Source organism: Phyllobates terribilis, unplaced genomic scaffold (assembly GCF_046119375.1).
Source record: "Phyllobates terribilis strain yellow unplaced genomic scaffold, ASM4611937v1 Scaffold_9__5_contigs__length_417890890, whole genome shotgun sequence".
In the NCBI taxonomy this organism is placed as follows: Eukaryota; Metazoa; Chordata; class Amphibia; order Anura; family Dendrobatidae; genus Phyllobates; species Phyllobates terribilis.
This window is the reverse complement of record NW_027362769.1, coordinates 79,098,039-79,115,829: the sequence shown is the minus strand read 5'-3', so window position 1 is coordinate 79,115,829 and position 17,791 is coordinate 79,098,039. Positions and strand designations below refer to the sequence as shown.

The window sequence follows — 17,791 nt, the reverse complement described above, 5'->3', positions numbered from 1 at the left end:
CTACTCCCCAATAATGGGAATGTTTTTAATATGCTGTACTGCATGACTCTTGTAAGGGGCATTAAAATCGTCTTGTTAAGCTACTGTGACCTCCACGTCTCTTCCAAGGGTTATTGATATTGTCTTTTTATTCCACTGGGACCTCCACGTCTCTTCCAAGGGGCATTGATATTGTCTTTTTATTCCACTGTGACCTCCACGTCTCTTCCAAGGGGCATTAAAACCGTCTTGTTAAGCTACTGTGACCTCCACGTCTCTTCCAAGGGGCATTAAAACCATCTTGTTAAATCACTCTGAACTCAACGTCTCTTCCAATGGGCATTAAAATCGTCTTGTTAAGCTACTGTGACCTCCACGTCTCTTCCAAGGGTCATTGATATTGTCTTTTTATTCCACTGGGACCTCCACCACTCTTCCAAGGGGTATTGATATTGTCTTTTTATTCCACTGCGACCTCCACCACTCTTCCAAGGGGCATTGATATTGTCTTTTTATTCCACTGGGACCTCCACCACTCTTCCAAGGGGCATTGATACTGTCTTTTTATTCCACTGGGACCTCCACCACTCTTCCAAGGGGCATTAAAACCGTCTTGCTAAACCACTCTGAACTCCACGTCTCTTCCAAGGGGCATTAAAACCGTCTTGTTAAGCTACTGTGACCTCCACGTCTCCTCCAAGGGGCATTAAAACTGTCTTGTTATACCACTCTGAACTCCACAGCTCTTCCAAGGGGCATTAAAACAGTTTTGTTAAACCATTCTTAACTCCACAGCTCTTCTAAGGGGCATTGAAATGTTGTTTTTAATTACCTCTAACCTTCACGACTCTTCCAACGGGCATTGCATTTCCTCCTAATTTTAGTCAGCTTTTGCTTTTCAATGCATAGGCGAACACTAAGGGAGACCCACTCCCCAAAAATGGGTAGAAGGTTTTTAGTACGCTGTAATCCACGTCTGTTTCAAGGGGCATTGCAGTTCCTCATAATTTTTGGAAAGCCTTCCATTCACTGCTTAGGCCAACAGTGTACAGGAGACCCAGTTGCTATAAATGGAAAAAACGGTTTAGTTAAGGCCCTCTGACCTCCATGTCACTTCCATGGGGCATTGGAGTGCCTCGAAATTTTTGGTAGGCATTGCACTCACTGTATGCCCTATAACTGTGTAGCCAAACTGCTCCTTTTGGTACAGAAACATATCCTACAAGACATGTGTGGCTGACTGGCCTGATATTGATGTGAATGGTCCCTGTTCCTCCTACTCTTTCTCCTTTGCCACCACCTCATCCATTATTCATCACCTGAAGCTTTGTTTTAACGGGAGTCATAGAACTGGGATAGTAGCAGGAAAACATCCAGCAATCCTTGAAGGAGGTAGGATATGCGCCAAAACGATGACCACCTCAGGCCTAGCCGCTACTACATACATGCGCTTGGATTCCAAGGAACAGAAAGCTAAGGAGATGGATGGCCTCATGATCATGAATAATTTACTCGTTGTGTAGGGGGCCGACCACTGCTGCTGTCTACCTTCTGAACTTTGCGTTGAAGCCTGATTGACCCAGGACCCGCAATCCTTTATGTCTGGAGGACGTGTTGCATCCCAGTGTCCAACTGTGTCCCGGCTTCCACAATATTAACCCAGTGTGAAGGTGTCAGTGAGATGGACCATCCCTGGCCACATTCACTTGTCCACGTGTTTGTGGTTAGGCTGTCCTTCCCACTAAATGCACTGGGGAGGGCGCAGGTAATGTTTTGGTATGCGCGCTTGTGTATAAGGCGCATCGGGACAAATAGGGCTGGGGACCGTTTATGGACACCCGGTCGCCCTCAGGCGGCTGGGGACCATGTGTGGGCAGCCGACCGCGGGGCGGCAGGGGACCGAGTATGGACACCAGGCCGCCCCCTGGCGGCTGGGGACCAAGCATAGACACCCGGTCGCCGGGCGGCTGGGGACTGAGTATGGATACCAGGCCGCCGACGCAGCCATGACGTGGTGGCCAGATTCCGCCTCCACATGCCTAAAAGGCCCAATTTCAAGTGCAAGCAAGCAAGCAGTATGGTATTGCAGCCTGGGGGTGGGTGGGTGGCAGGCTGCATACTTGTGCTTGCATTGCAAGGAATGGGGGAGGTACAATTGAACACTGCCCTGGGACAAGGACTTGAACGGGGATAGTTGCAAGTCTGCAACGACAGGTGCAGGGCGGGAGGCATCTTCGCATGTGCCATGAACAGGGGGTTGGCGTGCACACACTACAGCGGAATATGCTGTCCTTTCCACTAAATGCACTGAGGAGGGCACAGGTAATGTTTTGGTATGCGCGCTTGTGTATAAGATGCACCGGGACAAAGCAGGCCAGGCTAAGAAAAGTGTGAGGAAGGTTACCGGGACAAATAGTGGCGGCTGGGGACTGAGTATGGAGACCTCGCCGCCGACTCAGCAGCCATGAGGTAGTGGCCAGCTTCGGCCTTCTCCAAACTAAAAGGCCCCATTTCAAGTGCAAGCTTGCAGTATGGTATTGCAGCCTGGGGGTGGGTGGGTGGTAGGCTGCATACTTGCGCTTGCATTGCAAGGAATGGGGGAGGTACAATTGAACGCTGCCCTGGGACAAGGACTTGCACGGGGATAGTTGCAAGTCTGCATCTTCTGATGCGGAAAGGATCACTTCTGATGGGCACACTTTTAGGCAGTGACCTGGGTGTCAGAGATGCTTCCAGGGGTCTTCCCCATGCTGTTCCCATGTCTTTTCAGCACTGTATGCATGTGTCACACAGCACATGGCCAGATAAGATTGTAAAATGTTAAAATGACATTTCCCGGTGAATGCATTTGTCACGGTTGAAAGCAATACAAAAGTGCAAAAACACATAAAAAATGCTACTTGTGAATATAGCCCAAGGTGTGGAGGAGTATTTTTGTTTTTGGTTATTTATTTTACCTTATACACAAGTCTTTACCCTGGAAACGATGTTCCTTAACATATTTCACAGGAAAACAGTTTCAGTTTTGTTTTTGAATGTTTTATTGTGAGCCCGTAAAAGTGGCTTAATACCTCTGACCACATTGTTGACAGCAGTGACCTGGGGGTAGGAAATGCTTCCTGGGGCGATCCCCATGCTGTCCCCATGTAATTTGAGCACTGTCACTATCGTTTTGGGCACATTTTAGGCTTTCTACAGACTGCCAGGAGTGCCGCCGCAAAAATGCTCAGGTCTCCCATAGACTAACATTGGGCTCGTTGCTCGGGTCGAGCACCCGAGTATCACGGTGAGCTCGGCTCGAGCTTCGAGCACCCAAGCATTTTAGTGCTCGCTCAACACTATTAAACAGAATGTGAAATCAAACTGTCCACTTAGGAAGCAACACTGATTGACAATCAATTTCACATACTGTTGTGCAAATGGAATAGACAATAGATGGAAATTATTGTCAATTATCAAGACACACTCAATAAAGGAGTGGTTCTGCAGGTGGGGACCACAGACCACATCTCAGTACCAATACTTTCTGGCTGATGTTTTGGTCACTTTTGAGTGTTGGTTGTGCTTTCACAATCATGGTAGCATGAGACGGACTTTACAACCCACAGAAGTTGCTCAGGTAGTGCAGCTCACCCAGGATGGCACATCAATGCGAGCTCTGGCAAGAAGGTTTGCTGTGTCTGTCAGCGTAGTGTCCAGCGGCTGAAGGTGCAACCAAGATACAGGCCTGTACACCAGGAGATGTGGAGGGGGCCATAAGAGGGCAACAACCCAGCAGCAGGACTGCTACCTCCGCCTTTGTGCAAGGAGTAACAGGAGGAGTACTGCCAGAGTCCTGCAAAATGACCTTCAGCAGGCCACAAATGTGCATGTGTCTGCACAAACGGTTAGAAACCGACTCCATGAGGGTGGTATGAAGGCCCGACGTCCACATATGGGGGTTGTGCTCACAGCCCAACACCATGCAGGACGCTTGGCATTTGCCACAGAACACCAGGATTGGCAAAGTCGCCACTGGCGCCTTGTGCTCTTCACAGATGAAAAGCAGGTTCACATTGAGCACATGTGACAGACGTGACAGAGTCTGGAGACGCCGTGGAGAGCGATCTACTGCCTGCAACATCCTTCAGCATGGTTTGGCAGTGAGTTAGTAATGGTGTGGGGTGGCATTTCTTTGGAGCTCCGCACAGCCTTCCATGTGCTTGCTAGAGGTAGCCTGACTGCTATTAGGTACCGAGATGAGATCCTCAGACCCCTTGTGAGACCATATGCTAGTGCGGATGGCCCCCTGGGTTCCTCTTAATGCAGGACAATGCCAGACCTCATGTGGCTGGAGTGTGTCAGCAGTTCCTGAAAGATGAAAGCATTGAAGCTATGCACTGGCCCGCCCATTCCCCAGCCCTGAATCCGATTGAGCACATCTGGGACATCATGTCTCGCTCCATCCACCAACGTTACGTTGCACCACAGACTGTCCAGGAGTTTGCGGATGCTTTAGTCCAGGCCTGGGAGGAGATCCCACAGGAGACCATCCGCAACCTCATCATGAGCATGCCTGGGCGTTGTAGGGAGGTCATACAGGCACGTGGAGGCCACACACAATACTGAGCCTCATTTTGACTTGTTTTAAGGACATTACATCAAAGTTGGATTAGCCTGTAGTGTGTTTTTCCACTTTAATTTTGGGGGTGGCTCCAAATCCAGGCCTCCATTGGTTAATAAATTTGATTTCCATTGATGATTTTTGTGTGATTTTGTTGTCAGCACATTCAACTTTGTACAGAACAAAGTATTCAATGAGAATATTTCATTCATTCAGATCTAGGATGTGTTATTTGAGTGTTCCCTTTAATTTTTTGAGCAGTGTACATTCCAATCTGTATATAATGTTGTTGGAAAAAATACGCCACATAGTGAGAATTGTATATCTGCTTATTAAATTGGATAACCAATTGGAGAGAAACAACACCCAATAGAATAGATTCGATAAATAGGTCAAATGTTGTTGTAGTAAAAAGAACCTTTATTAATGCACAAGGGTATGTGATGGCAAAGAAGGGGCACACACACATCATAAAATAATATAACACATATCAATTAAAAGTAAGTAAGACATAATCCTCTCAAGTACAGGGACGACATCAGGACCAAGTGCAACAGCTAGTTAGAGGTACAGTATCAGGGCCGGAGTCAGCACCCGGCGCACTCGGGCAAGTGCCGGGGCCCTGAGCAGGCAGGGGTGCCCACTCACCGTTGGGAACCCCGCCGCGCTATGGGATCCGTGAGCGGAGAAGAGCGGTGTCAGCGCCCCCCCCCCGCTTGCTCATGGCCCTGGCAGCCGGCACAATAATTACCTCTCCCCGTGCCTCCGCAGCAGCTCCGGTCTCTTCCGCGTCCTCTGACTGTGACGTCTCAGGTCAGAGGGCATGGTGACGTCTTTCCATCGCGCTCTCTCCTGAGCCATTACAGTGCAGAGTGGAAAGACGCCGGTGACGCTGGAGTCCAGAGCTAAGTAGCGGCAGCGGGTTAGAAGTGAGGTGAGTATTTGATTTTTTTTTTTTTTAATGTATGGAGGCATGGGGCATTATAAGGGAGGGAGGGTGTGACATCCTGCATGGGGCATTATAAGGGGGGGGGGAGTGACATCTTGCATGGGGCATTATAAGGGGGGTAGTGACATCCTGCATGGGGCATTATAAGGGAGGGGGGGTGACATCCTGCATAGGGCATTATAAGGGAGGGGGGGTGCCATCCTTCATGGGGGATTATAAGGGAGAGGGGTGACATCCTGCATGGGACATTATAAGGGAGGGGGGGTGACATCCTGTATGGGACATTATAAGGGGGTGATTACATCCTGCATGGGCATTATAAGGGGGGGGAGTGACATCCTGCATGGGGCATTATAAGGGAGGGGGGTGTGACATGCTGTATGGAGGATTATAAGGGTGGGGGTGACATCCTGCATGGGGGATTATAAGGGAGAGGGGGGTGACATCCTGCATGGGGCATTATAAGGGGGGATGAGTGACAACCTGCATGGGACAGTATAAGGGGGGGTGACATCCTGCATGGGGCATTAAAAGGAGGGGGAGTGACATCCTGCATGGGGCATTATATGGGGGGTGACATCCTGCATGGGGCATTAAAAGGGGGGGAGTGATATCCTGCATGGGGCATTATATGGGGGGTGACATCCTGCATGGGGCATTAAAAGGGGGGAAGTGACATCCTGCATGGGGCATTATATGGGGGGGGAGTGACATCCTGCATGGGGCATTATAAGGGGGGGTGACATAATCCATGGGGAATTATAAGGGGGGGGTCACATCCTGCATGTGGCATTATATGGGGGGGGGCAGCCTGCTTGGGGCATTATGTGTGGGGAACAGCCTGCGTGGGGCATTATGTGGGGGCACAGCCAGCATGGAGTGCTATATGGGTGCCAGTATCCTATATGGAGCGTTATATGGGGGCCAGTATTCCGTATGGAGCGATTCGCCGATTTCTGAGCTATTGTGGAATTTAAAACAAATATCGGTCATGTAATATAAGAAGTGAAATCTTTGGCATTGTACTATATATATATATATATATATATATATATATATATATATATATATATATATATATATATATACACAGTACAGACCAAAAGTTTGGACACACCTTCTCATTTAAAGATTTTTCTGTATATAAGACATATTCTAGGTTCTTCAAAGTAGCCACCTTTTGCTTTGATGACTGCTTTGCACACTCTTGATGAGCTTCAAGAGGTAGTCACCGGTAATGGTGTTCCAACAATCTTGAAGGAGTTCCCAGAGATGCTTAGCACTTGTTGGCCCTTTTGCCTTCACTCTGCGGTCCAGCTCACCCCAAACCATCTCGTTTGGGTTCAGGTCTGGTGACTGTGGAGGCCAGGTCATCTGGCGTAGCATCCCATCACTCTCCTTCTTTGTCAAATAGCCCGTACACAGCCTGGAGGTGTGTTTGGGGTCATTGTCCTCTTGAAAAATAAATGATGGTCCAACTAAATGCAAACCGGATGGAATAGCATGCCGATGCTAGATGCTGTGGTAGCCATGCTGGTTCAGTATGCCTTCAATTTTGAATAAATCCCCAACAGTTTCACCAGCAAAGCACCCCCACACCATCACACCTCCTTCTCCATGCTTCACGGTGGGAACCAGGCATGTAGAGTCCATCCGTTCACCTTTTCTGCGTCGCACAAAGACACGGTGGTTGGAACCAAAGATCTCAAATTTGGACTCATAAGACCAAAGCACAGATTTCCACTGGTCTAATGTCCATTCCTTGTGTTCTTTAGCCCAAATAAGTCTCTTCTGCTTGTTGCCTGTCCTTAGCAGTGATTTCCTAGCAGCTATTTTACCAATAAGGCCTGCTGCACAAAGTCTCCTCTTAACAATTGTTGTAGAGATGTGTCTGCTGTTATAACTCTGTGTGGCATTGACCTGGTCTCTAATCTGAGCTGCTGTTAACCTGAAATTTCTGAGGCTGGTGACTCGGATAAACTTATCCTCAGAAGCAGAGGTGACTCTTGGTCTTCCTTTCCTAGGACGGTCCTGATATGAGCCAGTTTCTTTGTAGCGCTTGATGGTTTTTGCAACTGCACTTGGGGACAGTCGCACTGACTGACCTTCATTTCTTAAAGTAATGATGGCCATTCGTTTTTCTTTACTTAGCTGCTTTTTTCTTGCCATAATACAAATTCTAACAGTCTATTCAGTAGGACTATCAGCTGTGTATCCACCAGACTTCTGCACAACACAACTGATGGTCCCAACCCCATTTATAAGGCAAGAAATCCCACTTATTAAACCTGACAGGGCACACCTGTGAAGTGAATACCATTTCCGGTGACTACCTCTTGAAGCTCATCAAGAGAATGCCAAGAGTGTGCAAAGCAGTCATCAAAGCAAAAGGTTGCTACTTTGAAGAACCTACAATATAAGACATATTTTCAGTTGTTTCACACTTTTTTGCTAAGTATATAATTCCACATGTGTTAATTCATAGTTTTGATGCCTTCAGTGTGAATGTACAATTTTCATAGTCATGAAAATACAGAAAAATCTTTAAATGAGAAGGTGTGTCTAAACTTTTCGTCTGTACTGTATATTTCTCTGCGGTATCAGTGCATCATGAATCGTGGTACGTGTTAAAGGGGCCAACTGAGACTCTTTCGCCCAGGGCCCACAAAAACCTGGAGCCGGCCCTGTACAGTATAGTATAAATGCAAGAAATGTAAAAAGAGCATTTGGATGGAGAGAAGGCCATATAAATGTGTGTAAAACAGTGGTGACTGTAAATATATGCACATATCCCTAGGCCATTTTATCCAAGCATTAAATATAATTGATATAATAATATATATTAATCATGCTCTATAATTAGTAAATACGTATGTGTACCTCTTTAAGGCTGGGTGCCCACGTAGCGTTTTACAAGCGTTTATGCTGCGGAATTTCCGCAGCATAAACGCTTGGGAAACGCTTGGTAATCCGCCCCCCATGGTCCCCAATGCAATTCCGCACTTTCAATGCCCATGTTGCGGATTTTTCCGCAGCGTTTATGCTGCGCTCAAAAATCCGCAGCATGTCCATTAATTTTGCGGACACGCAGCGTAATCGCCGCTATTGACTTGCATTGAAACGCATAATATCCGTATCAGTACATTTGTACACACGGATATTATGCGTTTCTATGTGCGGATGATACCCAAGTCTTGAGGAGAGAAGACTCTTATCCAGACCTGGGTACCATAGAAAACTGTAAAAAAAGAATTTAAAATAAAAAATAAAGTTTATACTCACCTTCCGATGTCTTCCCGTTGTTTTGTCTGCTCCGTCCGGTCTGTTGCAAAGTTCGCGTTGATGTGAAGGACCTGCCATGATGTCACTGAGTCAAGTGACCCATCACATGGCTCAATGACGTCACCGCAGGTCCTTCACACTACCGCAAGCAGTGCAAGACACAGGACGGAGCAGACAAAACACCGGGAAGACATCGGAAGGTGAGTATAAACTTTTTTTTAAAAATTTTTCACCATTCTTATTCTTTTTTTTACCTAACTTGGTCACACTACTATAAATCCATGCCAGTTGCATGGATTTATATAGTGTGAACAAGTCGTCAAGCACTTTTCCAAGTGATGCTAAAATCGCTTGGAAAAGCGCTTGATAACCCGCATGCGGAAATGCATGCAAAAACGCTTGACAAACGCTTCTACCTGGCGGGAAAACCGCATGTAAAAAACGCATGCGTTTTTCCTGCCAGGGAGAAGCGTAAAAAATATGCTTCATTTCTGCAACGTGGGCACATAGCCTAAGAATAATATTAATTCATACCTGGTTTATGAGATGCAGTCAAATTGCACAGGCCCTGGACAAGCTAGTCCTACCGCTCATGGGCGTACCCAGGATCAAAACTAGGGGGGGGGGGGGGCAAGCCATGGTCACAGATACCGAAGAGAAATATATATATAGTACAATGCAAATAATTCATATAACGCTCCATGCAGGATATTGGCCCCCATATAAAGCTTCATGCAGGATACTGGCCCCCATATAACGCTCCATGCAGGATACTGGCCCCCATATAACGCTCCATACAGAATACTGGCCCCCATATAACGCTCCATACAGAATACTGGCTTCCATATAACACTCCATACAGAATACTGGCCCCCATATAACGATCCATACAGAATACTGTCCCCCATATAACACTCCATACGGGATACTGGCCCCCATATAATGCTCCATACAGAATACTGGCCCCCATATAACGCTCCATACGGAATACTGGCCCCCATATAACAATCCATACAGGATACTGTCCCCCATATAACGCTCCATGCAGGATACTGGCCCCCCATATAACGCTCCATGCAGGATATTGGCCCCCAGATAACGCTCCATACAGAATACTGGCCCCCATATAACGCTCCATACAGAATACTGGCCCCCATATAACGCTCCATGCAGGCTGTTCCCCACACATAATGCCTCATGCAGGCTGTTCCCCCCACATAATGCCCCACGCAGGCTGTTCCCCCCACATAATGCCCCACGCAGGCTGTTCCCCTCACATAATGCCCCATGCAGGCTGTTCCCCCCATATAATTCCCCATGTAGGATGTCACCCCACCTTATAATGCCCCATGAAGGATGACACCCCCCCTTCCTTATAATGCCCGATGCAGGATGTTACACCCCCCCCTCCCTTATAATGTCCCATGCAGGATGTCACACACCCCCTCACCCTTATAATGTCCCATGCAGGATGTCACACCCCCCCCTCCCTTATAATGCCCCATGCAGGATGTCACCCCCCCTTATAATGCCCCATGCAGGATGTCCTCCCCCTTATAATGCCCCATGCAGGATGTCACCCCACCCCCTTATAATGTCCCATGCAGGATGTCACCCCCCCCCCTTATAATGCCCCATGCAGGATGTCACCCCCCCTTATAATGCCCCATGCAGGATGTCACACCCCCCATATAATGCCCCATGCAGGATGTCAGCCCCCCTTATAATGCCCCATGCAGGATGTCACACCCCCCACCTCACACCCCCCCTTATAATGCCCCATGGAGGATGTCACACACCCCCCTCCCTTATACTGCCCCATGCAGGATGTCACACACCCCCCTCCCTTATATTGCCACAGGCCTCCATACAATAAAGAAAAAAATCAAATACTCACCTCACATCTCACCTGCTGCCGCTGCTCCGGACTCCAGCGTCGCCGGCCTCATCCCGCTCTGCGCTGTGACTGCTCAGGAGAGAGCGCGATGTAAAGACATCACCGCGCCCTCTGACCTGAGACGTCACAGTGCAGCAGCCGTGGAGGATGCAGGAGCTGCTGCGGAGGCACGGGGAGAGATAAGTATTGTGCCGGGGCCCTGAGCAAGCAGGGGGGAGCGGACGATAACGGTGAGGGGCCCCCCCGCCTGCTCAGGGCCCCGGCATTTGCCCGGGTGTGCCGGGTGCTGTCGCCGGCCCTGGTGTGCGGCTTGCGTGCCTGCTTCTAGGGGGGGGCAGCTGCCCCCCCCTGCCCCACGGTGAGTACGCCCATGCTACCGCTAGTGTGGCGCTCACCCCAACGCGCATTTCGGTGCGTCCTTCATCACGGGGCCATCGTGTACGCGCCGTCACCTGACCAGAAGTCTCGAGAAGTATGAGGGAGCTGGAGCTGAGCGGTTGCGGAGCTCTGGAAAAGCACCTAGAGCGTTGCCAGGACAGCAGAAGCCGAGCTGCACCAGCAGGTGATGGTAAGTATGATCAAACTTTTTTTTTTCCTTTTTCTTTCTAAAATGAATTAAATAGGTGAGGGAGGGGAACTGCAAGTCTTGAGAGGGGGGCTGCAAGTCATGGAGTGGGAGGGGCTGCAAGTCATGTAGTGAGGGGGGGCAGCAAATTATGGAGAGGGGGGCTGCAGATGATGGTGTAAAGGGGGGCTGCAAATTATGGATTATGGGGGGGTGAGGAACTGCAAATGATGGAGTGAAGGGAGGGGGCTGCAAATGATGGAGTGAGGGGGGCTGCAAGTGATGGGGTAAGGAGGGGCTGCAAGTGATGGGGTAAGGAGGGGCTGCAAATAATGGAGTGAGGGGGGCTGCAAATGATGGTGTAAGGGGGGGCTGCAAATAATGGAGTGAGGGGAGCGAGTAAACGCAAATGATGGAGGGGAGGGGGCTGCAAATGATAGAGTGAGGCGGACTGCAAGTGATGGTGTAAGGGTGGGCTGCAAATGATGGCGTGAGCGGGGAGGCAAGGAGCTGCAAATGATGGAGTGAGAGGGGAACGAGGGACTGCAAACGATGGAGTGAGGGGGGAACGAGGGACTGCAAATGACGGAGTGAGGGGGGAACGAGGGACTGCAAATGATGGAGTGGGGAGGACGAGGGACTGAAAATGATGGAGTGGGGAGACGAGGGACTGCAAATGATGAAGTGAGAGGGGGGCTGCAAATTATGAAGTACAGAGTGGGGGTGTTGAGGTTGCAGGAGTGTGACTGAATTGGTGGAAAGAGTATGGGTGCTAACTAATTTATATATTAGGTGGGGAAAGTGGCTATTTATAGTTAGTGGGGCGCAGTGGTGGATTATAATTTATATTTGGAATGGTGGGTTGCATAATAACTAATGATATATTAATGGTGGGTGCATGTCTGTATTCAACTGAGAAGGGGGAAAAGTGGGGAATGTGCTCTGGAAGCGGTGCTCTAGATAACTGTTATTTTATGCAGTCCTGGCTAGAAGAAGTGATGGCGTTTTGCGCTGGATGAAAAGAAAAGCATGTAGGACTTCAACTAGAGACATCACTGGTGAGTCAGAGTGTTACCTGTACACCTACACTATATACAGAGCTCCTGTGTATAATGTCACTGGTGAACCCTTTATTACCTGTACACTGACACAATATACAGAGCTCCCGTGTATATTGGCACTTAGGTAATATTAGTATTATTTTTTTATTAATCATCAGTATTGCAATATTCGCTCACTATATGGTGGTAATATGTGGTCTGATGATGGTGTGGCGGTATTTGTCCCTTGTATGTGGTATTATTGGTCATTTTTAAAAATGTATGTGACACATCCCTTAAAGAAAAAGAAATAAAAATATATCTTAAAATAAGTATTGGCTATTTTAACAAATGTTTAATAGGTTAGAGCAGAGTAGGGCCCGGCCCGAAGAGTCTCCTTGTCGTGGTGGCGGCTTCAAAAATCTTTTGGCCAAAACAAAACCTGCAGGTTACGTATGTGATGTGGTGATTGATGGGAACTGTTAATGTGTGACTGGGGAGGATGTGGTGCAGAAGTGGAGTTTTTCCAAGAGTGGGCGGCGAGACTGTGGAAGGTTCGAGGGATGGAGCCTGGGCAGAGTCTCAAGGGGGCAATACTTTTGCCAGTATGGGGCCCTGAAGTGCCTGGTGACAGCCCTGCCTAGACTATAACATCTACAGACTATACCATTAATGTGTGACAGCCGCCGGCCGGAGTGACAGACACGGGTCTTCCTAGAGAATGGAGCCCTGTGTTTGATTGGTCATTTGGCACATCAAGTGACTACAGGAAGAAAAGTTAGAAAAGTGATAAACAGTCGAAAAAAAAAAAAAGCAAAAATTCGTCCTGCCCCCTTGGTGCCATGTAGCGCTGCACCTCTCAGGACTGCTGCCCTGTACTGCAGAGCTCTTCTGGAGGAGCCAACTGTGGCAGCTGCTACAGAGGTAAAGCGCAGGCGGCCAATCAGAGCTGCGATCTCATCCTCACAAACTAATAATAAAAGCCGCGCTCTCATTGGCCGTAGCAGATTCCCCACGTGACGCAGCCTCCGCCTTCCGTATTATCAGAGCCACACTCCTGGCCGCGCCTCCCGTTCTCTGGCGCCATTTTTGAGTTCCTGCCCGGGGTCTCTTCGGTCCACGCCGCTGGCCGGCTGATCCAGGGTGCGTGTATTCTTCCCGCCATCATGCCATTAAAGGCGCGCTCAGGTAACCGACCTGCAGACACCACTGCCATGAAGAAGCAGTTACCGGACTGGAACCGGACACGAACGGCGTTGGTAGAACTGGAGGGAAGACTGCGTTGCTCTGTGTGGTGAGTACCGGCGGGGCTGTGTGATAGAAGCGGCCACCATAGCGTTATGTGCTTATATTACACGGGCACAGTGTGGGCGGGGCCAGCACAGCATGCTAATGAGGGGGCGGAGACAGCCTGCTGGTGGTCATCGCTGGCTTGTTGTGACACGTGACCGGGTGTACAGGGTCACGTGACCTGGTTCTGGGACTCTCCAGTACTGGCCGGTATTAGGTCAGAGTTCTCCAGCTGACGCTGTGTGTGACTGCAGCCCTAAGCTCAGGTCTCCATTTCGATTATACAGAACAGCCATTATAGCAATGCTTGTGGCTAGTCAGGGGCGTGTCTACGGGCTTATAAGCCCGACTGGATTTGGCACCTCCCTCCTAACAAACAGGTTGTGGCTTCTATTCCCCAGTACCTCTGCCGGGGTCTATATGACCCCCTCCCTAAAAGAAATAATAACATATACTTTGTGTCTCCGCATGTTATTAATGCCATTAGCATGAATGGCACGTAGCCGTGCGCCAGGGGCCGCAGGTGTGGGGAGGGCGAAGGAGCGGTGCGCCCCCTTACTCGGTACATGCCGTCTATTACACGGCTGGAGAGGACTCTGATCGCTGCTGTTAAAGGGAACAAGTCACCAGGATTTTACCCCCACCCCCTCAATCTGAGAGCAGTATAATTTAGACAGAGACCCTGATTCCAGCGATGTGTCACTTACTGGGCTGCTTATTGCCTTTTGATAAAATCAGTTTTATCTGCTGCAGATCTATCAGGTCTGTGAACCCTGAGCAGGTTTACTTGTCCTGGAGTGATAATCTGCTGATATATCAGTGATTTTATCAAAGCTACAGCAAACAGCCCAGTAATGACACATCGCTGGAATCAGGGTCTCTGCCCCTACATTATGCTACTGACAGATTTCCTTTTAACTATTTGGATGCAGCTGTCAGTCTCTGAATTTAAATAGGACACTCTCTTGTCACAGATCTCATCCTAATAGGTTTGAGGCTATGTGCCCACATTGCAGAAATGAAGCAGAAAATTTCTGCTTCATTTCCGCATGTCCTTTCACGGAAAAACACATGCGGAATTTGGCAAGCGTTTTTCACGCGTTTATGATGCGTTTGGGACATGCAGAATTGCCTTGCGTTTTTTATTGCATTGACAAGGCAATTCCGCATGTGTGTCCGCAAAATTAATTGACATGCTGCGGATGTTTGAGCGCAACAAAAACGCTGCGGAAAAATCCGCAGCATGGGCATTGAAATTGCGGATTCTCATTGGGGACCATGGGGGACGGATTAACAAGCGTTTCACAAGCGTTTACGCTGCGGAAATTCCGCAGCATATACGTTTGTAAAACGCTACGTGGGCACATACCCTAATTGGAAGCCGGAGGGGGGTTCTACCTTGGTATTGCTGTGAAGCCCAGTGACTGGGGGGCTGCTCACAGGGTAATAATGCAGAGCCGCCTGATGACACGCCCCCTTGGTAAAGACAGTAGAACTATATTAAAAGGCTTATATTTCTGAAAACCGTGTGACAGATTTAAAAAAAGGAGGAAAAAAATAAATTTCTTTTAAAGGGGTTGTCCTGTTTTTTTATGAAAGCCTACAGTCACTCTGTGACTGCAGACTTGAGTCCTCACAGTGGGAGCTGTGAGGATTCTCCAGTGCCAGCAGTGAGACTGAGCGGTCATGTGACCACAAGTATGTGACATGCATACTCCCAGCCACATTCCGACTAGACGTACGTGTCCTCGCTCAATACAGGGAATGTGGTTGGGAATATGCATATCACATACTTGTGGTCACATGACCGCCCGCAGCGGAGAATCCTCACCACTCGCAGTGCGGTCTCACAAGTCACATAGTGACTGCAGGCTTTCTTGAAAAACCAGGACAACCCCTTTAAGGCTTGCTATACATCTGTATGTGAAGGATATTCGCAGGTGTCCAGGAAACCGCTTTGTGCTGTGCCGCTAGTTGCATACAGTGTGTTCCTATACGATGGTTTGCCTGCACAAGTGTACATGTAATTTCATGTGGTCACCAAGTATCAGAATATTGCTTTCGATGTTGTACCACATCACCTGGGGGGTGATGTTCTTTTGCTGCACATGGGGTAATGCCCTGATGACACTAAACTGCAGTGTGACATTGGGGGCTTCTCCCGGTGGGTCGCTTTGGTCCGTACTTTGCACAATTCAGTTCCAAGAGAGCTGCTCTCGGGGAGCGAGGTCCATGTCGTGCAGTAATGTAGCAATAGATTTGTGTGGCATTCTGCAAAGAAATAGAATTGTCTTGACCTGATCTGCATGGAGACCTGTAGTGGAGTGATGGCTGCAGTGATTTTTACCTATTCTCGTGTAGCCCTGGCCTAAAAAGAGGCATTCCCATTCTCCGCATTTGTGCCAGTGATGGGGCTCTCCTGTATTTGGAGCATGGGAATAGACTCTGGGGCCTACAGAAGTAGCTGCCTACTGTTAAGACCATGGGTAACATGATCACTAGATCCCCGTTTCCAGATAAGTGCACATCTTAGCTAACTTGGATATGTTCTAAAAATTCTTTAAGAGCAGTAATGTTGGTGAGTGCTGACATCTATAGACAGTTCCCCACCTCGTCCCCCGGTTTTGCTTGGAGTGCTAGTTTAATTAACCCTCTTCTGGTGAGGTGGGGCTTGCCACACCCCAGGGAATTTTTGTTTGGCTGCCATTCATTGAAAAATGCTGGTATGAGGATACGTGTCTCACTAGCTTCCATCCATTTGTGGGTGTCAAAAATTTGTTATACTCATGTGTAATCAATCGGCAATAAGAAAACTATTAAAACAAATGTGATCTTTGCATTTTCTGTAAAAATAAGAGATTTCTAAACACTGGGGTATAGGAAACCCAACATCACCAGTTGTGTGACAAAAACCCCACCTCACCAGTTGAGGGTTAAATCCGAATGATTGAAGAACTGCCCTTTTATTACAGCATCTCCTAGGATAAGGCCACATGTCAAGCTAGTCCTGATACACCACACCTGGTGTGGGCGGGGTTACACAGAGCTCTGTATTCTCAGCACTGCTACATCTGCAGCAGAGAAATCAGTGAGTGTATCAAAATGACAGCAAGCAGCTGAGCAGGTGACACATTGCTGGAATTAGGGTCTCAGCCCCTACTTCATGCTGCTCTCAGATTACATGGCAAAAACCTGCTGACGCGTTCACTTTAAAATTGGCAGCACATGAGTTTCTGTGGATTTCACCTTTCACAATGCAGCATTTCCACGGCAAAATCTGCAGCAAAGCCGCATGATTACTTGTATTTTTTTAATGCAAAAATTCTGCAGAGCATCAGTTTCAAAAACTGCTGAACCGAGGTACCTGCTTGTGGCCGTACCCTTAAAGGGATTGTCCAACCCGCTAACAGCTAATATTTCTTTAAAATCACATAGTGGTACTTGCTATACCACTGCCCTATAACCCTTGTACTGACACCTCCCTGGTCCCTTATCACTCTGTTCTTCCAGCCTCATCAATGTTGCCACCTCTGCAGCCAGTCACTGTCCAGAACAGTGACCTCAGTGGTGTCATCAAGTCACCTCTATAGTCACTGATTGGCTGCAGTGGTCATATATTAGTACATCACTAGAGCCTGCGAATCAGAGACAAGGGAAGCCTCCTCAGGGGATTAGTAAGGTGAGTTTTTCTTTAGTTGATACTATTTTATAAGGTAGGACAACCCCGTCAATGTAATCTGGAAGGAAGTGAGCCTTTGGCGCAGCAGTGACTACGTCCGCCATTACTATAACGTTTGTTACAACTCTGCACGTCAGATCGGTTACTAATGATCCCTTCTTGTGCTGAAATAGTTAAACGTTGCGTAATATTGTATGCGTGACAGTAATTGGTTCGGCAGCTTTTCTTCCCGCTTTCTTACTAAATTCACTCCAGCACAATACGGACAAATGAAAATTGATGGCGAGAGGCTGAGAATGTCAGATGTGTTTTGTCAAGTAGGTTGTCAAGAAGCTCAGCAAATTGGCAAATGAATATGTTTTCTCCCTTTATAGCAATTACAGCAAAAGAGTGAAAATGAGCTGTGGAGAGCGGCTGCAATGCGGTGGCTTTGGGTATCCGGTTCTGCATTGTTTGCTTGGAATAGCAGAGCTGGGTATGCAGCATCATATTAATTATTATTTATTT

The 17,791-nt window shown here is 48.2% G+C and overlaps 1 protein-coding gene across 2 annotated transcripts in view; it reads left to right on the top strand.

Annotated features, from left to right (window-relative positions):
* Positions 1–13,326: 13,326 nt before the first annotated feature.
* The window catches only part of BARD1 (BRCA1 associated RING domain 1), a 62,209-nt gene continuing 57,744 nt past the window's right edge, over positions 13,327–17,791 (top strand). For both annotated transcript variants that reach the window (XM_073646631.1, XM_073646630.1), the window contains exon 1: positions 13,327–13,609. In XM_073646631.1, coding sequence (XP_073502732.1) covers positions 13,482–13,609 — 128 coding nt within the window. In that variant the 5' untranslated portion in view covers positions 13,327–13,481. The remainder of the gene's footprint in view (positions 13,610–17,791) is intronic.